This window comes from Ylistrum balloti, unplaced genomic scaffold, assembly GCF_031769215.1.
Source record: "Ylistrum balloti isolate Yb309-2 unplaced genomic scaffold, AGI_CSIRO_Ybal_v1 Utg371740, whole genome shotgun sequence".
Classification (NCBI taxonomy): domain Eukaryota; kingdom Metazoa; phylum Mollusca; class Bivalvia; order Pectinida; family Pectinidae; genus Ylistrum; species Ylistrum balloti.
The window spans coordinates 657,477-682,060 of record NW_026782874.1 but is presented as its reverse complement, the minus strand read 5'-3'; the positions used below and the strand labels follow the sequence as shown (position 1 = coordinate 682,060).

Genomic DNA, 24,584 nt, shown 5'->3' with positions numbered 1-24,584 from the left:
GAAAGATGGTCTAGGATATTTTTTCTGCCAAGATAGAAAATTACATTACAATACTTGACTTCCTGATATTTAAGCAGATAGTATCTGGTAATGCATGCTACATAGTTTCCTCTTATAAATGACATTGACCTATTTTCAAAAGTCACTGCTTAAATATAATACAAACAAATATAGAATCAATTTATTCTCAATTCAAGTTTCAGAAAACTGAATGGTTGCGATCATTTGCAAATAGGTACTTTGAATGGAATACTACAGATTTTTTCAAATAGATCTTCACAGGGGTATAAATTTGCTAGAATTAAATCACCTTTTCTTAAAGAAGGTTGTTTATAAAGGGGATAATTTATTTATAGTTACATCTTAAACACTAGCTCTTTAGTTTTGGCTGGAATGTTCCTAGGATGAAAGCCGATGAAGGTTGTGATAGGAAATGACTTTGACTAATGTTCAAGGTCACAGGGGTCAAATTTTTTAAACCATTTAAACTACTTCCTCTCAAGAATCTTTACATTGATTCTTACATCGTTTCTGACAATCTTCAGTTTGTTCAAATGATGTTGAGCAGTATCATGCTACATAACTTCTAGCCTTCTTTATTCTCAGATTACCATTAAGGCCCAATTACCTTGTGTTTGTTCATTTACATAATGAATTTTAAACCCACTTTTTAAGTTCATCAAAATGGATTTTAAAAGATGAAATATATACTACAGGAACGATGCAGGCCCTTTGGGTCTCTTGTAGCACACATCAGTATTTCAGCATTCTTACTTAATGATACAGGCCTGCTTGACATCATGGGTGAGCCCCTGTAATACTCTAGAATAGACACTATTCTAAAAATGAACTTTATATAGGTTTAAAGCAGTCTCAGCTTGTATTATATTTATCAATCTTAATGGCCTCACCAGGACGAAGGAATGAACGGTGTCTAATTAGTAAATATAGGAGAAAACCTGAGTTACAAGGAGAAAATCTTTTGTTGTGAGTGTGAGGCAGGTCTTGTGGAAATATTTCTTTGGTTAGAGAATCAAACCCCATGAAGCCATCTTGTCATTAAGTGCAATAGTTGCACAAGCACTCTAGATATGGGATCATTATGTATTCAGAATAATAGTATTCACTACTCCTTACATCCTCTTGTACAATGATATACATTCTATGGCTGATTCTGAAAATCATAAAATGGAAAAGCTTTTAGCAGTTTTTTTCAATATGATTTCACTAAGTTATTATTCTAGAAGATTTGTCTTGAACATAACAAAGGATATCACATTTAGATCAAAGGATTATTGTTTCTATAAAAGATAAAAACTTTCAATATAAAGTAAATTCTTGTCAGCAATCAATGCAGCCCCGATTATAGGACTATGATAATAAGCATGTAATCAGTAGACTTATGTAATATTGATTAGAAGGATGTGTTTCCTGGTACTGTATTAGATATAGGGGCAGTAAAATGGGATTTAATTATAAGAATGCCTGTTGGAAAGAGTTTTTCTCGCTAGATTCCTGTGATTCTGCCCTGATAAGTTGTACTTCTGTGATGTGTATATCTTCTTCATCAAGCAGAGGTGGTACTATGATTAATGGACCAGTCAATTCAAAGTGCAATATTCCTGCATCTTAAAATATCAAAGAGATTTGTGAAAGGATTAATTTCCTAATTAAACTTCATAGAAGGAAATGATTAAGTACAGCTACAATAGTAACCTATATATGTACAACGAGGGAAAAAAATGCAACTTCAACTGTACAGATAAAATTATATTTATGAGCAATATGCCAAATGCATAACTTGGAATAATGGTTCATCTGTCTTCAAATTTTCTGAGATTTTTTACAAATGAGGACTTCATAAGGTCATGAATTACGATACCCTACACAAAGTTTTAATAACGACATTTATCAGACGGATCCCTGATATCATGTATGCCCTCCCGGAAGAGCAATAGCATCTCTAATTCTGCATGGCATGGATTTTAAAATGACAATGACTATCCATAGGGGCAAGTTAATCCATTCTTCAGTGAATGTGTTGGCCATTTGGTGGAGGTTATTTGGGATGTTTTCTCAACTCTGAACTCTTCTGTTTAATTCATCCCACGTGACCCATTTGAGAGAATAAAGGGCTATATGGAGGCCAATCAAAAAGATAATGTTCTGGGTTACAAGAAAGCCCCTACAAACTCTTGCAACTTTTGGCCTAGTGTTATCATTCTGAAAGGTCAAATGGTGCCTTGTAATGAAAGACACAACATGAGCCCTCAGGATCTCATCTCCATAGCATATAACTGTTTAATTGCTGTTCATGATCACTGAAGGTGTCTATAAACCATGGAAAATGTTCTCCTCAATGCTGGTACACACATTGACGCCACCTGATCGAAATAACATAAATCAAGATTCATCCTTGAAGAGCATTGAGCAAGGTCTCCTAGGGAAACATCTGGCCACATGTACCGTCAAACAGTGCATACAACATGCTCAACATCGAGGTGTCAATGGCAATACAATGTACTGGAGATTTGGACATAAATTTGCCTCTCTCACCATTTATTTCTGTTAGTTTTTGGGTGTATTCTGTTACCTGAATTGTATTTTGAGCCATTTCAGCTGCCATTAACCTCCTGTCATGTTAATTGGCAAGCCTAAAGAACCTATCTTGACATAACAATATATGTGGACATCCAGATCTCTGTCTGTCATCAACTCTTCTGCTTGCAAGGAAACATAGTCACGGTGGTTATTTAAGCATACCAGATGTTTTTTTGTTACGGATGACTGATTTTTAACATTTACTGGGGGATAAGAAAAGGTACCCAGATATTCCACTTACTTTTTAAATGGTCATGTTTATTCAATACAAAATATTTTACAATTAAAGAAGTTGCATTTCTTTATCCTTTCTGTATTTAAAGCAACAATTTTTGTTCATTCAGTTGAACCAGTAAGATTGTGAGAGGGTGTTGTAGATAAAAATATAGAGAACTATTTTTGGTGTGTTCACCAAGAGGAATCAGTATTATATAAGCTTAAGCACACTTTAGTATAGTGGTGGCATGATATATGTTGTTTGTCCATCGTCCCTCCAGTGGCAACTTTTCCATCTAAACAACTTTTACCAACAATAAATAACCAGCAGGTATTTTGCAGCTGTGTTGCTGGGATGAAGCCCTACAAATTTTGTGAAAAGAAATAACCTTGACCCATATTCAAAGTCACAGGGGTCAAATTTGTTAAAACCTTAAAACGACTTCTTCTGACAAGCCAAAAGACACAGAAATCACTTCTTTAGAGATGGTGATGAAGAGAAATCACTTCCTAAGAGATGGTGAACAAAGAGAAATCACTTCTTAAGAGATGGTGACAAGGAGTAATCACTTCCTAAGAGATGGTGACAAGGAGAAATCACTTCTAAATAAGAGATTGTGAAAAAGAGAACTCAAAGTTATTTTAGTTATAATGACTGAACCATTAGAACTGAAAGATGTTTTTATTCAAAAGTTCACTAACTGATAGGTATGAAAACTTCAAGCACTAATTTATATAGGAGTTCAGAGCATCACTTTCAATATTTTGATGAGTTCAATTACAAAGAGATATAATGGGTACTCAAAATTTGAGTTAGTTCCTTAGGAAAATAACAATTTCAGTTAGTTCCTTAGGAAAATTACAATTTGAGTTAGTTCCTTAGGAAAATAACAATTTCAGTTAGTTCCTTAGGAAAATTACAATTTCAGTTAGTTCCACAGGAAAACAATGCATCTAGGTCTTAAATATTTGAATCCCTGTTACGATTTCTTGCATTTGTTAATTCAGAAGACAAATATAGAAGTAATGGAATTGTGTGTTTGTGATCATGTTCCCTATAAAATAATGAGACCTGCAGAATCAACAGTGTTGGAGGGAACAATCCCTTACATTTATGGAATGAAACAGCTTGACTTTTGTTGGTCCATATGAATGTATTGATTCCACTGATACTGAACTGATGGAGTAAAACATGCCATGGTGTTGATTGAATCTTGTGCTGATGCTCCCTCTACAACTGCAGTGAACTCTTCTGTTTTATTAGCCGAGTCTGGTCCAGAAGCAATTTAAAGGGTTGACAGTGCGAGGCTGTGTCCCAGAAGACCTTGATGGCTGAAACCATGGTGTAAAGTTGTATGGCATCAGTCATTCATTCATTCATTATTTGGAATTGTTTTGCGAGACTTTGGTCTAAGGTTAATAATTAGCTATAAAAAATTACTCCTGTTGTCGATATTCAATTTGATCATTGCCAATAACACACTGATAATTTACCCTACTCCTCTATCATTGTGTTTTTTTTCTTTACGACAATTTTCAGCATGTTGGATGGGTTAGTTGGGCACTGGTTTTCCGTCTCATCTCCATGACCCTTCCAATCTCTAGGTGTTGTCTCACTGATGAACATCTGTGTTCTGATGACGTTGAATGAGGCCCATTAAGGTTTCTCATGGGCTCTTTCTAGCAGGATCAGTGGATGTTCATGACAGTATGCATATAGTGGTACCAGGCAAGCAGTAAATTCCTGAAGATGAACATTGTATCATGAGGAATTCTTCAAGATTTTCTTTTTAAGACAGTCACCTGTTATTGAAGGTAATGCCAGATCAAGCCCTGACATTCCTTCTCATACTTCTATACCAACCACAGAAAACATCAAATTTGTGTACATATTCCTTTCAGAAACACAAACATATCGCCAAATATCGAGATACATGGATGCATGTGGATAATATGTTTCTGAAGGCATGCTTAAACACACAATTTGTCCTAAATGTCAGAGTGTCGATAAACAGGCTAAATTTATACACTTTCGCTTACTTAAGTATCTTAAGTGGTTTTCCTTGTAGATAATTTATTTGTGATCATTTGGTAGAACCTGCTATATGATGTGTTGTATCTGACCAATATATGTTATTGTTTCTTTGAAGTCCTTGTCTATGATGAACAATATTCCGAAACAATTTTATAGCAGTGTACAGTGACTTGATAATATTTATTTACAATGACTTGATAATACTTATGTACAGCAACTTGGTAACATTCAAGATTTCTTAAAGGTTTACAAATTGTTGACAATATTAAGAAAAGGAATATTCACATATATTCACATATGATTCAGTTTAGGTTTAAAACCTCTTTTATTTATCAGTAACCTGAAAGATACCTAAGCGAGAAAAAATGTATAAATTAAGTCTGTTGTATTTTAAGTTGTGTTTTCCTAATATATATACTCTATTTGTAATGATTTTGGTACAAAAGATGTTAAGATTGAACAGTATAGGCCAGAATGCCAGAAAACTTTTACGAGGGCAATGAATTTCTGTCTAGTATTTCATATTTCGTTGGTTTCTAGTTATAGTATACCATACAAGCCACCAGAAACATTGCTACAGGCCTGTGTGATTGTGAACACCTAGTGAGGCGTGGAACACATGCTGTCTGGTTATAATCAGGTAGTGGAACAGTGTTATTAGATTCTCAAGTATTTTATTATTGATAATTAATTTCAAACTTTATGATGGCTATTGAAGATAGGGCAACTTCAAGCAACTTTCTTGTGATAGTTTATTATATAATGTTCAATAGTCTATTTTGATATATGTAGATCAAGTGTTAGCTCTTTCTTGCTAAAATTCAGGTTGAACTCATCATCCATCATGGTATTGTAACAACATTTTAGCTTTGGTTATACTGCCTTTCTTAAATGAATTTGCAATAAAATAAAAACACAGCTTTCCTCGATCCTTATGCAAAATGTATTTTCGAAATTTACATGACAGATATGTTATTTTGCCTGGAGATAAGGCATCCAATAACTCAATCCTTGTCAACAGACATTATTTCACTTCCTGTATAAAAAAGAATTAGACTTGCTTGATAACAAAGGAAACCACACCTATACATTATGTAAATTTTCCACAGAAGAAATACTGACAACAATATTACAGTCATCTAGATTGCCTATTAATGTTAAGGATATGGACGTCCCCCGTTTATATTGGATTCCTATACTTTACAAGAATCCATATAAACAAGTTCATTGCTGGCTCATCTAGCTGTTCAACCAAGCCTTTGGCAAAACTGCTAACAACAGTTCTTATAGTACTATCAATTCTGGGTTACAATCTTATTGTGATACTGTTAGTAAAGATGTCGGATTAATAGTGTGTGGATTTTAAAGATCTCCAAAGATGTTTTGACTAATCTTTAACACACTCTTAAAAAACATTTCTTCTATAAAAAAATTAAATTTTTTTCACTCTGTACACTACCATACTCCTTTCTTAAGTGTGAGATTGCCATTGTGCTCTTGTTATGAGAGCTGTGTGTGCCAAAAAAAAGGTGAACAACAGCACATATATTTGGTTGCAAACTAGCCTGAAGTATAGCTTGTGAAAAATACATCAAAATCAAAGAAGAAATGTAAAGAGGACGAAATCATAAAAATGATCTTATTTCTGGTTGACAGTATCTTTGTTGAGTAGCATGGTAATGTCTTCCAACAGACGATTGACATACATACCTATGGGAACTTGGCCCTTATGACCTTTTATGTGTTGACGGGCCGTTAAGACTGTAATAATGATAATAAACTATGTGAACTAACTGTGCCTCTCAGCTGATTGTGTTGTTTTCATACAAGGCTGAACTTATTGTAGAGCATATCAAAACAGGTCACAAAGACCTGGCAGAGTTGTTGAATTTCGCTTTCAGACATATTGATGATTTCTTATCTTTGAAAGAAATTCATTGACCACATCCAGCTTATACCCACCAGAATTGATAGACTCTTCTATGTCAGTCCCTTAACCCAATATGGACAAGTTTGATGCTCATTAGTTTACCTGCTGGTTCTGTTGTTATATTATATAACCTTGTCCTCATTTGAGAATGTGACATTACTTACTTTTATTGACCTACGTTTTACATGGTAGGTGTTGTTGATGAAACAGAAGATGATTTCTCTTCTAGAACACCTGGTCTCATTCCCTTCGTACCTTTTCAGGAGTCTCCATGTTACCCTTTATTTTCTTCATTTTTATTGTATTTAGGTTTAGTTTCTTACTATTAAGTTGACATGCTGGTATTTTCTTGCTTGGTTTTGTTACTCCTTTAGTAAACCAGAGGTTTATTGGCAATTAATTCTGTAAACTGACCACTCAAGGGACACAATTCGTTGTAAATGTAGATTTCTTGCACTTGTTTGAAGATTGGTTATGGCCTGACAATCAAATTTAATTTGATTCTCTTGAAAATGTATTACTATTAATTGTTCAAATATCAGCCCACCCAGAAAGATGAAATAAAATTATATGTCTGAAACGTAATGGTAATTAAGTAATTGCAATTAATGCATGTTTTATTCTTAAGTAACATATCAGTTTTATGATCATTTATTGTTAACACAATTTCATTGAAATATATTACATTGCACTTAATCTACACATGCATCATTGGACAATATGGATGTTTGTTTGGATGTGTATTTCAAACCATTAATGATATATATTAAATGATTTCAATTTTCAGTGTAATGATGTGTACTATGTAAAGCTTGACCATAAAACTCAATCAGCTGAACAATAAAATGTTATTAACCAAAGATGATTGAAATGAAAGTTTGTAGTAAAAATTTGTTCATGCTAAAGAAATAAATGTGTTATTTATTGGGTTTTATTAGCATGGAAACTGAGAGCATGAGATATATTAGGGTCCAAATTAACTGTGACGTGCAACCATTCAGGATCAATTGATCATTCTCCAACAAGGACAGCTGACCTTGAAGGATCTGACTTCGTTACGTCCTCATTATGTATGCAGTAGTCAAACATTTAACATGCTTTGTTTATCGTAATTATCAGCTGTTTCGTAAAATTATGTTATGAAGTAAAATTATGTCAAAGAAATAGCAATTGAGAGAGTGTGGTTTTTATTTTTCCTGTTCTGTCACATCAAGGCTAACTTTCCCTTCATCTCATTAATTTAGTTCCATATATTTAAGAAACCATTTATTTGCATCCGTCAGTGAATTGGTTCATTAAAACCAGGCAGCGGTAGTGTTGGTCCATCATTTTGTTTTGTCCACAAAGCTGGGTCTTAACTGCCTGCTTCCTTAATATTATACCTGTTGTTCTATACGAAAACACTAAAATGTTCCTCTCTATTAAATCAACATGCTTAGAAAATTGACAATACAATTAGGAAGTAGCTTTAAATTAGTGTAGACACTGGGATATCAAACATACATCATCTATATGTAGTAATGATACTGAAATCAATGAAAGGACGTCATTGATTTAATGCTGTAGGTTGGAAGTCGTATATAGAGATGAACAAAGTCAGAGATAAAAATATTCCAACTGAAGTGCTCAATTACTATTGAATGTGTGTATATATGGGTGTTATATATGTTTTATCATGTCAGCTGATGGACAATCAGAAATCAGAGACCTAGGTTGGTAGACTTAACAAATTAATGACAACTACCGTGTTTCAAAGTAAATATCTGGACATAATTATGTCTGAAATCTCAGGATATGGTTTTATGTATGATGTGTCTGCCTATTGCTCTGTATACACAGAACATTTCAAAAACATTATACAGCATGATAATATACGGCTGTATTACATGCATGACAAAAAAAAAATCAGCAAATTTCACAACAAAATTATTAGTTGTTACATTTCTGTTACCACATAAATCAGATAGTCATCAGATGGAGCCACTGATAATTGAAGACTTTAAACAAAATTTGTTCTTTGTCTAATGGAAAATTTTCATTCCTTACAATTTATTTTCCTATTCATTATTGCTTGGTATGGAGAGGAGATTGTTTTATAGAGAGATGTAGGGTGGCTACAGGTTTCTCATGATATTTCATTTTCAGGGCTATAATGAAAATATGAGCCAAGCAGGAATTGGCTTGGGTTTACACTTTCATTACCAGTAAACCTTAATGTTGAAGACTTAATTAAAAGAAAATTTGTAAAGCCTATGTCAGTGCTATCTTCCCAATCATGAATAAAAGGTATTTTGTAAATTGAAATTCTTTCGATAGAATTAAAAAAAATAAATCCTGTCAGTTATAATGAAACACGGAGTGGTCTACATATGTACTGAGAGCTGGTTTATAAGTCATCACACTTATTTATCAGAACGTAATGTTCGTATCTGCAGACTCCTAATGACATCACGCATTGGTATGGCACCATTTTGGTAAAATATCAATAGTAATAAGATAACATATTTTGATGTAAATTAAAGTGAGCTTGCAACAACCCTATCTGTAAACTGTATCTCAAAACAGATCTTTGGAATTAAAGAAAAAATTTGAGACAAGTTTTGTGAATCTCTTATGAAGTGGATACAAAGGAAAAAGACAATTTACTCAAATAAGAAATTTAAATTTTGCCAGATACTGACAAATTGTAAAGAATACTGTGGTCTGCCATGATTTTGAGGTGAATCATTCATGAGGATCCTGTATCAAAATAGAAATGTTAAAGTACAGATTTCTGATTTGATAAAAATCAATCCAAGCTTGATTAGATTACATTTACATGTGCTTTTAAAAATAGACATTTATCACATGATCAAATTAGTGGAAATCTGAATATTGAAGAAAACATTATTTTTCATTTTTTTTCCTTTATGATGTATATTTATTTTGTTGTCAGTATGTATAAGCTTGGTAGGTACTGAGATCTTCTCCTAAAGCTCAATCCTGTGAACACAGATTCTGAGTTCAAATCCTAGCTAAGGCATTGAAATAAACAAAAACTTGCATTTTACTGTCAATCAACATTTAGAGTCAAGCGTTATATTGTAGCTAGTGTTTACTAGGGATATATACCCCTCCTGGAAATTTCTCGTCTTCGGGGGTTTCAGCGGTGTAAAGGACTAATTCTTAAGAAGTAACTGATACAATTCCTGAGTGCCTACATTGTCACTGTTAGGATGTAACACAGGTCATCATTCATTTCAAAGTGTCCACTTAAAAGGATCAAATCTGGAAACGCCTAGCTTACTTAAGGCTTATTCTAAAGAGAAGTTCTCTGAAGCCATGGTAACATGCATCTAACTTATATTGACCAGGGTTACTTACGTACTTATCCTGAAGTTTTTCCATCTTGCCAACAAATATCTACCAAATCAGGAGTAAGGGGATAGGCTTATTACAGGTTAGAATTTCAGCTGAAAATCAAATATCATAGATAAACTTATTACTTGGCAGTTAGCCCAACATGAGCTTTTTGCTGTGTTTTATAAAATACCATCATGTACAGTGGACTGTGCTATGATGATGCGATACCTGTATCTTTAAATTAGAGGACATGTACTTGGTTCCGTTATAACTGGTAAAAAGATTGTGATGTTTGAATGCTGGAGTAAGATTATGACCACCAGCTGGAGGTCACACAAGTTACCAGGAAGGATTCATGGTTAATAGGGATGCCAGCATGTTGAATGTGTATAATTTTGTGTCCCGCATTCAACACTTTTTTTATGCAATCAATTGATTTTTTCTGGGAAATCAGTGTAGTCTGCAGGTTTTAAGAGATTCCTCTGATATTGGACATCATTCCAGTATTTAGCAGAGTCATATTTAACAAGTCACATTTTAGTTTATCCTGCAGTTCATGAAAAATTGAGGATAGTGTTTGGTCAGTCAGTCTGTCAGGCTGTCTTTCTGTCAGTCTGTCTGTCTGTGTATCCAGTGTCATGATCGTACCAGGCTCCATACAATAACTTCCCTATGTATCGTCCAATTTCCTCCAAATTTGCAGAAGATTCAAGTTTAATGTGAAACATCTGTTATATAAAATATAAGACATAATTGAATTATGATTGCATGGTTCCTGACGTCAGATGTACAGCCAGGCCCCAGTAAAGCTCTAATCTCAGTGATTGCATGGTTCCTGACATCAGATGTACAGCCAGGCCCCAGTAAAGCTCTAATCTCAGTGATTGCATGGTTCCTGACATCAGATGTACAGCCAGGCCCCAGTAAAGCTCTAATCTCAGTGATTGCATGGTTCCTGACGTCAGATGTACAGCCAGGCCCCAGTAAAGCTCTCAGTGATAAGCTGAAGTCAGTGTAAGAAAAAGATGCATGGATTGAACATAATTTAAATCATGTTAAGACACCTTAAATATGTATTCAGAGGACCAATGTAAAAATCTTAATCCAGCTTGGCTTATATAACTATAAAATAGTATGCACATCTTTGTTATTTTCCCACAAAACAATAGATAAACGTGCATTTCAAATGCCAGATGCTCGACAGGACATATACTCTAAGGTAGTGTTGAAAATCAGTGAATCAGCTGCTCAGAGAATCAGGGAGATTTTACCAATTAAGAATTATAGCTTATAGCATATTACCTATTTAACTGACAGGCACAAAGAATTCTTTATCTTGTGTGGTCATTTCCTTTATAAAATATAGATTTTGTGTTTAACTTGTTGGTTTATTTGATGATGAATAGTGTTGAGGGATTTTATTTTCTATACATTTTTATACACCTAATTGGATTTTGTTCACCTTCTGCTTAGAGTCTGCCATGTTGGTCATGTGGTGTGTCAGTAGTGACTTCCCCTTGGGCACATTTCAGTGGAAAAACAGGGAAGGCAGGTTTGAATATATTGACCAGTGATAGATTGTGTTTGTTCAAAATCAATCATTGCCATTGGAAAATGACTATGAACCAATTACATGCGATAATCAGCCCATCACTGTCGTTGGGTAAATATTTTGTGTAATGTAAACATAAAGAGACTAGCCTATCATAAGTAATTGTTGTGAAACTATTAATGGCACAACTTTTATCCATCACTTTATTAGGCATTTAACTGATTAACTATTAGCACTAATTGATGTACACTGACCCATCAGAATGTGTAACGGTTAATTGGCAGATGTCTTTCATTAACTAAGCTCAATGAAATTCTCAAACAAACTATTCAATTAATAATTTTCAATTTGCAACATGCAAATCAAGATTTAATGTAAAAAAAATGCCTGCAATTGTTGTAAACCTATTCTTTCAGGTCATTTTGTTTATTAGAATGTCAACTCCTACTGCAGGCTAGGAATTGATATGTTTATATAAAATCCCTAGTGATAACACTGATTTAATCTTGTATATACTGTAGAATGGTGCATAGATTAGGCTGCTTCACTGCAGCAGATCATGTTGAATGTTATTGGCAGTGAGCTATATCCCAGGTAGAGCCGCAGCGGCATGGCAATGCACTGATATTACTTGTTTTGTAATAACTGGAGTATATTGCTGGCAGAGGTGAGATTAATCTCAAGTTAATCCTGCTGGTACAGAACACCAGCCTGTCAATACATACAAGTTAGGATAGAAGAGGAAATCCGATAGATTTATTGAGAAATACATTTCCTGTCTCTGCACTGCCAATTGTGTGTTTTAAATGTGGCCTCCCGCACCAATGCAATCCAATTCTTTCTATCCTGATTTGGTTTCTGTGGTATTTGTGGTTCTAGTGTCATCACCTCTTCACCCCTACAGCTGTGGCCAGGGATGGCTGTGATATTTCTCTACTAATGCGTCCTCACCTACTTGCTATATTTTTTTATAAGACTTCAGTCGATTCTGTGCACATTACTGACAGTATTCAGGCATTCTCTGAAAGATATCCCCAATCTTTGCTCACCAATTAGGTTTTGATTTAAATAATCTTAATTTCAAAAATCATTAAATCTGTCTTTGATTCTGATAGCTCTTTCTTCAACCTCTCAATTCTTCGTTTAGATTTTGCATAATTCTGCACAAATTCCACTTAAATTGATATTGAAGATTTTAAAAAAATTACGTAAAATAATGAATTCACATTAATTTTGGATAAATTTTAGTTACATTTATGTTAAATCAATCAATGTACCACATCATGATGCAAAATTCCAGAGTTTTATTATTAAATTAAATGTACTTATTTTTATTCTTTTGAATCTGACTAATTAATTCAAATAAAATAAATAATAATTCAAGTACCATAATATATTGAATTAAATATCAATATTAATCATTTTTAATAAAGTTTTTCATATTTCATATTATATTGAATTTTAAAACTACAAGCATGCAACACATTTTGTTGATATTGAAATAAACAACTAAATATGTCTGAATTTTTTTCTTTGCATTGTTTGTGCATGCATATACCTGCTGCTTTCATTACAACTGAACCTTACTTTTTTAAAAGTGTTGTATCAAAGATTTGGAGTGTTGTTCAATTGATTTAAGACCAGAATTGGGAGGAAATTAAGAAATCACTGTCTGAGTTCACACATCCATTTCATGCCATAGTGACTGTAATTATCCAATCTTTTTATAGAAATGTGTTCTGAGACAAGACACTTAAATATAGGTATAGTACCATACAAAGATACTAAAGTTCAAGTTTTAAATTAGAGCAAGAATGAGGTGTCAATCACACACTGACAATTCAATGTCTGGACCATAAATTTTGAATCACAAACTTAATTTTAGGAAATGTTAACCTTGGCTATTATGGTGAGACATCTTTATCAAACTGTCCAACTGATTTTTACCCTAAAGGTCAAGGTCACATGCTGATGGTGAAATCAGGATCAGTGCGTTATGCTTGCCAAGCTAAGTACATTGACTACTACTGTTAGACTATGTCATCAATATGAATTTTACCAAGGCTGCATTTCAAATGAGACCCACTCAACATTGTGAAGATCACATTTACAGCATTTGTAGTATTGTATTTTTTCAGTATCAATGAATCTTGGTACTGTCATTGGTACTAAATAATACACATTTGAATTGCCTAACCATGTAGCCACAAAACAAAAGTTAGGCCCGTTTGTACAATTACTCGACCTCACTCCGGCTGTGTTGTACAATTACTTGACCTTACTCCGGCCATGTTGAATGATTACTTGACCTTACTCCGGCCATGTTGTACGATTACTTGACCTTACTCTGGCCGTGATGTACAATTACTCGACCTCACTCCGGCTGTGTTGTACAATTACTCGACCTCACTCCGGCCATGTTGTACAATTACTTGACCTTACTCCGGCCATGTTAGTATGATTACTTGACCTTACTCCGGCTGTGTTGTATGATTACTTGACCTTACTTCGTCCGTGTTGTACGATTACTTGACCTTACTCCAACCATGTTGTATGATTACTTGACCTTACTCCAACCATGCTGTATGATTACTTGACCTTACTCCAACCATGTTGTATGATTACTTGACCTTACTCCGGCCGTGTTGTACAATTACTTGACCTTACTCCAGCCATGTTATATGATTACTTGACCTTACTCCGGCCGTGTTGTATGATTACTTGACCTTACTCCGGCCGTGTTGTATGATTACTTGACCTTACTCCAACCATGTTGTACAATTACTTGACCTTACTCCAGCTGTGTTGTATGATTACTTGACCTTACTCCGGCCGTGTTGTATGATTACTTGACCTTACTCCAGCCATGTTGTATGATTACTTGACCTTACTCCGGCCGTGTTGTATGATTACTTGACCTTACTCCAACCATGTTGTTCGATTACTTGACCTTACTCCAACCATGTTGTATGATTACTTGACCTTACTCCGGCCGTGTTGTATGATTACTTGATCTTACTCCGGCCGTGTTGTACGATTACTTGACCTTACTCCAACCATGTTGTATGATTACTCAACCTTACTCCGGCCGTGTTGTATGATTACTCGACCTTACTCCAGCCATGTTGTTCGATTACTTGACCTTACTCCAGCTGTGTTGTTCGATTACTTGACCTTACTCCAACCATGTTGTACAATTACTTGACCTTAACCCAGCTGTGTTGTATGATTACTTGACCTCACTCCGGCCATGTTGTATGATTACTTGACCTCACTCCGGCCATGTTGTATGATTACTTGACCTTACTCCAGCCATGTTGTATGATTACTTGACCTTACTCCAACCATGTTGTATGATTACTCGACCTTACTCCAGCCATGTTGTTCGATTACTTGACCTTACTCCAGCTGTGTTGTATGATTACTTGACCTTACTCCAACCATGTTGTATGATTACTTGACCTTACTCCAGCCATGTTGTATGATTACTTGACCTTACTCCGGCTGTGTTGTATGATTACTTGACCTTACTTCGTCCGTGTTGTACGATTACTTGACCTTTTTTCCAGCCATGTTGTATGATTACTTGACCTTACTCCAGCCATGTTGTATGATTACTGGACCTTACTCCAGCTGTGTTGTATGATTACTTGACCTTACTCCAACCATGTTGTATGATTACTTGACCTTACTCCAGCCATGTTGTATGATTACTTGACCTTACTCCGGCTGTGTTGTATGATTACTTGACCTTACTTCGTCCGTGTTGTACGATTACTTGACCTTACTCCAACCATGTTGTATGATTACTTGACCTTACTCCAGCCATGTTGTATGATTACTTGACCTTACTCCAGCCGTGTTGTATGATTACTGGACCTTACTTCGTCAGTGTTGTACGATTACTTGACCTTACTCCAACCATGTTGTATGATTACTTGACCTTACTCCGGCTGTGTTGTATGATTACTTGACCTTACTTCGTCCGTGTTGTACGATTACTTGACCTTACTCCAACCATGTTGTATGATTACTTGACCTTACTCCAGCCATGTTGTACGATTACTTGACCTTACTCCAACCATGTTGTATGATTACTGGACCTTACTCCAGCTGTGTTATATGATTACTTGACCTTACTCCGGCCGTGTTGTATGATTACTTGACCTTACTCCAGCCGTGTTGTATGATTACTTGACCTTACTCCAGCTGTGTTGTATGATTACTTGACCTTACTCCGGCCGTGTTGTATGATTACTTGACCTTACTCCAGCCATGTTGTATGATTACTTGACCTTACTCCAGCCATGTTGTATGATTACTCGACCTTACTCCGGCCGTGTTGTATGATTACTTGATCTTACTCCAACCATGTTGTTCGATTACTTGACCTTACTCCAACCATGTTGTATGATTACTTGACCTTACTCCGGCGTGTTGTATGATTACTTGACCTTTCTCCGGCCGTGTTGTATGATTACTTGACCTTACTCCAGCCATGTTGTATGATTACTTGACCTTACTCCGGCTGTGTTGTATGATTACTTGACCTTACTTCGTCCGTGTTGTACGATTACTTGACCTTACTCCAACCATGTTGTATGATTACTTGACCTTACTCCAGCCATGTTGTATGATTACTTGACCTTACTCCAGCCGTGTTGTATGATTACTGGACCTTACTTCGTCCGTGTTGTACGATTACTTGACCTTACTCCAACCATGTTGTATGATTACTTGACCTTACTCCGGCTGTGTTGTATGATTACTTGACCTTACTTCGTCCGTGTTGTACGATTACTTGACCTTACTCCAACCATGTTGTATGATTACTTGACCTTACTCCAGCCATGTTTAACGATTACTTGACCTTACTCCAACCATGTTGTATGATTACTGGACCTTACTCCAGCTGTGTTATATGATTACTTGACCTTACTCCGGCCGTGTTGTATGATTACTTGACCTTACTCCAGCCGTGTTGTATGATTACTTGACCTTACTCCAGCTGTGTTGTATGATTACTTGACCTTACTCCGGCCGTGTTGTATGATTACTTGACCTTACTCCAGCCATGTTGTATGATTACTTGACCTTACTCCAGCCATGTTGTATGATTACTCGACCTTACTCCGGCCGTGTTGTATGATTACTTGATCTTACTCCAACCATGTTGTTCGATTACTTGACCTTACTCCAACCATGTTGTATGATTACTTGACCTTACTCCGGCGTGTTGTATGATTACTTGACCTTACTCCAACCATGTTGTTCTATTACTTGACCTTACTCCAACCATGTTGTTCGATTACTTGACCTTACTCCGGCCGTGTTGTATGATTACTTGACCTTACTCCGGCCGTGTTGTACGATTACTTGACCTTACTCCAACCATGTTGTTCGATTACTTGACCTTACTCCGGCCGTGTTGTATGATTACTCGACCTTACTCCAGCCATGTTGTTCGATTACTTGACCTTACTCCAGCCATGTTGTTCGATTACTTGACCTTACTCCAGCTGTGTTGTTCGATTACTTGACCTTACTCCAGCTGTGTTATATGATTACTTGACCTTACTCCAGCTGTGTTGTATGATTACTTGACCTTACTCCAACCATGTTGTATGATTACTTGACCTTAATCCAGCTGTGTTGTATGATTACTTGACCTCACTCCGGCCATGTTGTATGATTACTTGACCTCACTCCGGCCATGTTGTATGATTACTTGACCTCACTCCGGCCATGTTGTATGATTACTTGACCTCACTCCGGCTGTGTTGTATGATTACTTGACCTTACTCTGGCCGTGTTGTACGATTACTTGACCTTACTCTGGCCGTGTTGTACGATTACTTGACCTCACTCCAACCATGTTGTACGATTACTTGACCTTACTCCAGCTGTGTTGTATGATGACTTGACCTTACTCTGGCTATGGTGTATAATTACTTGACCTCACTCTGGCTGTGTTGTATGATTACTTGACCTTACTCCGGCCATGTTATATGATTACTTGACCTTACTTCGTCCGTGTTGTACGATTACTTGACCTTACTTCGGCCGTGTTGTACGATTACTTGACCTTACTCCAGCTGTGTTGTATGATGACTTGACCTTACTCTGGGTATGGTGTATGATTACTTGACTTTACTCCAAGGTCAAGATTATATCAAGACAAAGTATTGCGTAAATGCTATAATGTAATAAGGAAATTTTGTACTTCTGTGCAGCTAATATCTAGAGCTAGTGAAAATATGCTGTGTGTTTGTTTATGTCACTCTCATCTACTTAGGTCATTGACAGTGAGTTACAGAATTAGATGACAGTAGGGTGTCAATTTCACAATAAATGCTTGTCAAGACCATGAATTTTTTACATTTAAACAATATTATAGACTTAACATCAATAAGGACGTCTGAGACAGCATTGGAGAATACTGGTAGACAATTCTGCTAACCTTTCTGTACTTTCCTTCTAACTTTATCTTTATTGATTTTATTGATCCAGGAGAAGATTATCTTGTCAACCTTCTGTATTAACCCTGAAACATTGTGCTAATCTTTCTGGTAGATAAAGCATAGAGACCATTGAACTGCTAACCTTTCTGGTAGATAAACCCTAGAGACCATTGAACTGCTTAACCTTCTGGTAGATAAACCCTAGAGACCATTGAACTGCTAACCTTTCTGGTAGATAAACCCTAGAGAGTATTGAACTGCTAACCTTTCTGGTAGATGAACCCTAGAGACCATTGAACTGCTAACCTTTCTGGTAGGTAAACCCTAGAGACCGTTGAACTGCTAACCTTTCTGGTAGATGAACCCTAGAGACCATTGAACTGCTAACCTTTCTGGTAGATGAACCCTAGAGACCATTGAACTGCTAACCTTTCTGGTAGGTAAACCCTAGAGACCGTTGAACTGCTAACCTTTCTGGTAGATGAACCCTAGAGACCATTGAACTGCTAACCTTTCTGGTAGATAAACCCTAGAGACCATTGAACTGCTAACCTTTCTGGTGGATAATCCCTAGAGACCATGGAACTGCTAACTTTTCTGTATTTCCCTAGATAGTTAACCTTTGAGAACATCTTCTGCTGTAAGATTCTGTTAATTACTCTAGAGAATATTCCACTAATGTTTATGTATTAAACAGAGAGAGCATTCCCGTTACTCAAATCTGTAATTACTGGTAGATATTTTCTTTAGCAAGTAGTTAATTTTTGTATCACATTTTTTTCAATACTCAAATCTGTAATTACTGGTAGATATTTTCTTAGCAAGCAGTTAATTTTTGTATCACATTTTTTTCAAAAGCTTTAAGCTTGAAGTGTTGATGAAATATAATGTTCCTTTAATCTTAATCAAGAGCATCAAAGTCTGTCTTTAAGAACTTAAGGTATATCATTCCATGAACTTTTCTGTAACTTTAGATTTTAGTAATAATTTATTTGCTCTGCTTATGTTGGTTAAATATGCCAATACACGTTCTTAAAAAGTTAGCAATATGGTAAACCCTGAAAGGCTTTGATTAAGTTGTTGTGTGGTACAGTCAAAACACATTAAATATGTAGATATTTTAGTTTTCTTGTATAATTGAGTGTCACTGTCTTGTGGTGCTAGTGGCAGTATTAAGTCTCCATCTGCTAGCACTCCGGTTGTGTCACAACTAACAGCACAATTTTGGTCCCCGTTTCTGAAAATCAATGTTAACAGGCACCACACTCTGTATGTAGCTAGGTACAGCACACCAAGTGGGGCATGATTCGCCTGGCTAGAACAGCTCCTATTCTTCTCAAGCCTGACTCAGACATTTTGTCAGAATGTTAACATAGCCATTGGTTATGGCCAGGCTGGCAGGCAAACTCTGAGCTGTAGAACTACTACCTGGACACACTGTGTAAATGAGGATAAAATTTAGGAAAGGGATGCACCTACATTCCAACATATTTAACTGAAGCCAGGGACGACACCAGATCTAAGTGAGATGAGGACTGTCCACCTGATTGGATTACACATGGTGTAGCGATATCTTTACCCATCAATGGCTTAGTAGGTAAGACACTATGGATGGTTGGTGTTACAATGCCGATATACAGAGATGTATTCTCTGTAGTGTCGTGTACATGTTTCTTCTGTGTGTGATGTGTGTAGCTGTTTTATCTCCCCTAATTACATGCCATTAACAGCATTAGCAGGTCAGTTCCAATTCTAACGATAAGTAGCAGGATATATTGTGATAACTAGAGTTTGTTAGTAATGCTCTTATTGCAAACAGCTAGGATTTGTCTTGTCTTAGCTACCTCTAATTGAGCTGTTTAAGTGTGGTCAGATTTATAAGAAATTTGATTTACTCTGGTTACTGGGCAATTTGAAATAAAGTCTGTTACCGTCTTGATTTCCAATAAATATACAGGTGCTTTTAAATTAAAACTTTACCTCCGCGCTGACAAATGAACAGTTATGTATGATGGATAATTTCTATGTCAAACATGTTGATAAAATTTTTATGAAGTATATATTGTAGAATCTTGATTCCATTGTGTTAATGTAATTCCAACTTAAATGTTGATAAACAATTTATGAAGTTAAAACTTTGTTGCAGAATAAGATACATTCATGACAATTTTTTTCAGTCAAAATTACCAAAAATATTTTGAAATATATAGATTTAGTGTTTTTAGATGATAACAAATATGATACATTAATTGGAAAATAAGTGAGTGTGCAGGCTTAGTTATATACATTAATTGGATAATAAGTGAGTGTGCAGGCTTAGTTATATACATTAATTGGATAATAAATGAGTGTGCAGGCTTAGTTATATACATTAATTGGATAATAAGTGAGTGTGCAGGCTTAGTTATATACATTAATTGGATAATAAGTGAGTGTGCAGGCTTAGTTATATACATTAATTGGATAATAAGTGAGTGTGCAGGCTTAGTTATATACATTAATTGGATAATAAGTGAGTGTGCAGGCTTAGTTATATACATTAATTGGATAATAAGTGAGTGTGCAGGCTTAGTTATATACATTAATTGGATAATAAGTGAGTGTGCAGGCTTAGTTATATACATTAATTGGATAATAAGTGAGTGTGCAGGCTTAGTTATAACAAATTGATGTTTGTTTGTTCTTACTGATTACCTATTGTTATTGTGATAAATTGAGGTGATCAATTGCCCCAAACTTAAAAAGTGTTTAGAATAATAGACAAATAAGCATATGTTTTATAGACAGGATAGATAAATTTATATATAAATGTATGTCCTGATCCTGAAGAAGAACCTGAAAAATTTACTTTTTCTCTTACTTTATATAAACATGTAGAGGATGGTGTCTCATTTGATGATATATGATAAATAGGGAGGGGACGGGGAGTTGATTGTAGAACTGTTAATCCTTTAAAACACTTACTCTTCTGCAAAACATGTTAATTGACTGTTACGAAAAAAACAGGTTTCATTTTGATCTTTGTAACGTTATACACTGTGGCAAAACCAGCCCGTGAAAAGCACATTTCTGCTTGTGTATTGGGGGAAGTGAGCACTGACATATCAGTATGCAGAGTGTGGAGGGAGACTTATTATGATTAATGTTCGTTAAAATCTTTACGAATCTTTCAATTATTGAGATAGTCTTGAATGATTATCTTACCAAAATGTGAAGTGAAACAATGTTGTTCTTTCACAAAATAAATGGAAACATGCAGTGTTCCAATATTTACCAATCGCTTAGTTAGTAATACAGAGTTGGGGCCTTGAGTTGCATCAGCAGGCGCATACACAATGTTCTGGCAAGAGGTGAAAAATTCACACTGCACATCAGTGCTAATTAAGTGGCATGGATGTGTATAATTTGACGCTATCAATTGGTTATGGTGGTCATTTACAACCTGCTACCCACAATCTTTAACCTCAATATCAATAATGACCACATGGAGTGATTATTGTAACACCAATGCCAGTGGTTAAACAGGCAGTCTCGCAATATGTTCAAACTATTGAAAATGTATGTGAAACAAACTAGTAAGGGTTCAAATTATCACTAGACAAAAAGTTAGTGTTTTTATTGAAAAAAATCATGTGTTTGAGCTCCCTGCCTATTCAAACTGATCAGATGTTAACCATATTTCACCAGTAGGACAAAATATCAGTATGTCTCATGAGTGAGAAGAGATAAGAGTAAAATATACATGGTATTTAATGAGAATTGTCTTCTCGTTACATTTAAAAAGGTGCACTTAGATCCAAATATAACATAAAATGATGTTCAAAAAGTTTGGGAAATAGCACATTCTTTGTCATCAGAAAGTTTGACATTATCTTTAACATCATGATGACATCATTTTGATGAATTCCTACATGTCACTAAAAGAAAAAAAAGAAAGAAATACTTTACTGCTTTGGTGATGAAAATCAGGCCTTTACCTCAGGTGACCTCTATTGTTTCTTTTATCTGCCTCTGGAAATCATGTTTTATTTCAACTGCGATGCTTCTAAAATATAACCAGTTTTATTTAACTTTATACACACAATTCAGAACCTTTGGTAATGTATCACAGTTGATGTATATCATTTTTTACTTAGGATTTTAAATGCTGCTCCTGTCAATACTTGACCTGCAATCTTGAGTACCCACTTATTGATGAATACATGTAATAAGGAAGGTCGTGCATTATTAGTTTCTGTTCCCTGTCAAACAGATGTGTATAAAATGAGGACAGTTTCATACTAGTTAAAGTTTATAGTCTCTTGCCATATGTTTATACATATGCTTAAATGTTATTTTCATTTTACTAATAATAACCATAACTTTAGTGTGCAAATACAGTACCTGCACCCATTTTTGTAGCCCAAAAATAAAAATTCGAAAAATCCCGCCCTACTTATATTCCAGTGAGTTATTATGACAGAGATATAGAGTGATCTCCCTTCCTCTTTCCTTTATGGCGCTGTCTTATGGCTGACGTTTACAGATAAGTTCTGTGCTATCTTTGTTTTTCAGCCACTCAGATCGTTCCAGAGACTAATTTAGTTGTGGTGGCACTTGATCCATCATGCACATCAACATCTTCATACTCTTTGTCCTTTTCTATCACTAAGGGACCTTGTGCCAGAATATCGTCCTGATGTAAAAGCATTTGAACCCCAAATGTCACATGACCTAGAATGAATATTTAAAGGACGTCAACTGTCAAGGTCAGAGTATTTTTTCTGTGCATATCTTATCTGATAAATATCTGTATTTAAAACGTGATCAACGAAAGTGCTCTGGAATTCTAACAACTTGAAGATCACCAGTTGAAACATCAAGGTTAAATTTTTTTTTCTGATTGTCAGGAATGGTTATTGTATATGACCTACACGACAAAATAATAGTTCCCTAGAATCAAATGAACCCTTCATCCTCGATACTCCAGGGATTATAATCACTTTTGATCCGTGCACCCCTGGAACATTTCCTGGCAAAATAAGGCACAAACAAAGTAATGTGTCTGGCCTAGAGTAGGATGAAAATTTGACCAATCACAGACTGATACATCCTCTGAAGATTCCACAGATGGGATACACTTCAAACCCACTACAACATACTGTTATGCAACCTTGAGATTTGTTTGATGTACGTCAAAAGATCAAACTAATCATTCTAGTCTTATCCAAAAGGTGTCACACATGAAGCCTTCAATTTGGCTGCAAAATGTCCCTGGGGTTCAGAGAGTCATTTGATTATTCGGCAAAGTCACTGGGATAAATATCATTTGTATCACAAATATTAGAAATTGATATATTCATATATACACTGAATAAAGGTCAAGGTCAAACAGTGAAAAAGACCTCTTATGGGATTGTTGTAAAGGTCAATGTCAAATAAAATAAGTCTTATGTGCAGTAAAGGACAAGCCTGTCAACGTCAAACAGAAAAACTTGTATAGGACTGTGATATAGGTCAATCCGAAGTATGAGACTGTGGTATAGGTCAATCCGAAGTATGGGACTGTGATATAGGTCAATCCAAAGTATGGGACTGTGGTATAGGTCAATCCGAAGTATGGGACTGTGGTATAGGTCAATCCGAAGTATGGGACTGTGGTATAGGTCAATCCGAAGTACGGGACTGTGGTATAGGTCAATCCGAAGTATGGGACTGTGGTATAGGTCAATCCGAAGTATGGGACTGTGGTATAGGTCAATCCGAAGTATGGGACTGTGGTATAGGTCAATCCGAAGTATGGGACTGTGGTATAGGTCAATTCGGAAGTAGGGGACTGTGGTAGAGGTCAGTCCGAAGTAGGGGACTGTGGTATAGGTCAGTCCGAAGTATGGGACTGTGGTATAGGTCAGTCTGAAGTATGGGACTGTGGTATAGGTCAGTCCGAAGTATGGGACTGTGGTATAGGTCAGTCCGAAGTATGGGACTGTGGTATAGGTCAGTCCGAAGTATGGGACTGTGGTATAGGTCAGTCCGAAGTATGGGACTGTGGTATAGGTCAGTCCGAAGTATGGGACTGTGGTATAGGTCAGTCTGAAGTAGGGGACTGTGATATAGGTCAGTCCGAAGTATGGGACTGTGATATAGGTCAGTCCGAAGTATGGGACTGTGGTATAGGTCAATCCGAAGTATGGGACTGTGGTATAGGTCAATCCGAAGTAGGGGACTGTGGTATGGGTCAATCCGAAATGGATTAGCTTTACTCTTATGTGGTAACTATTGTGTCATAAAAAACAGTTATGTGGGCGTTTTTACCAGATGCTGCAAAATGTAGTTTAAAGCTTATACATACTTAAATGGGGTCTCAGAAGATTACACTTAAACCTTAACAATTGGAGATGGGGTCTCAGAAGATTACACTTAAACCTTAACAATTGGAGATGGGGTCTCAGAAGATTACACTTAAAC

At 35.8% G+C, this 24,584-nt stretch overlaps 1 protein-coding gene across 1 annotated transcript in view; it reads left to right on the top strand.

Moving 5' to 3' along the window:
- The window catches only part of LOC132563471 (uncharacterized), a 34,869-nt gene extending 10,496 nt beyond the window's left edge, over positions 1 to 24,373 (top strand). The window contains exon 2 of the mRNA XM_060228229.1: positions 23,933 to 24,373. Coding sequence (XP_060084212.1) covers positions 23,933 to 24,373 — 441 coding nt within the window. The remainder of the gene's footprint in view (positions 1 to 23,932) is intronic.
- Positions 24,374 to 24,584: the final 211 nt, after the last annotated feature.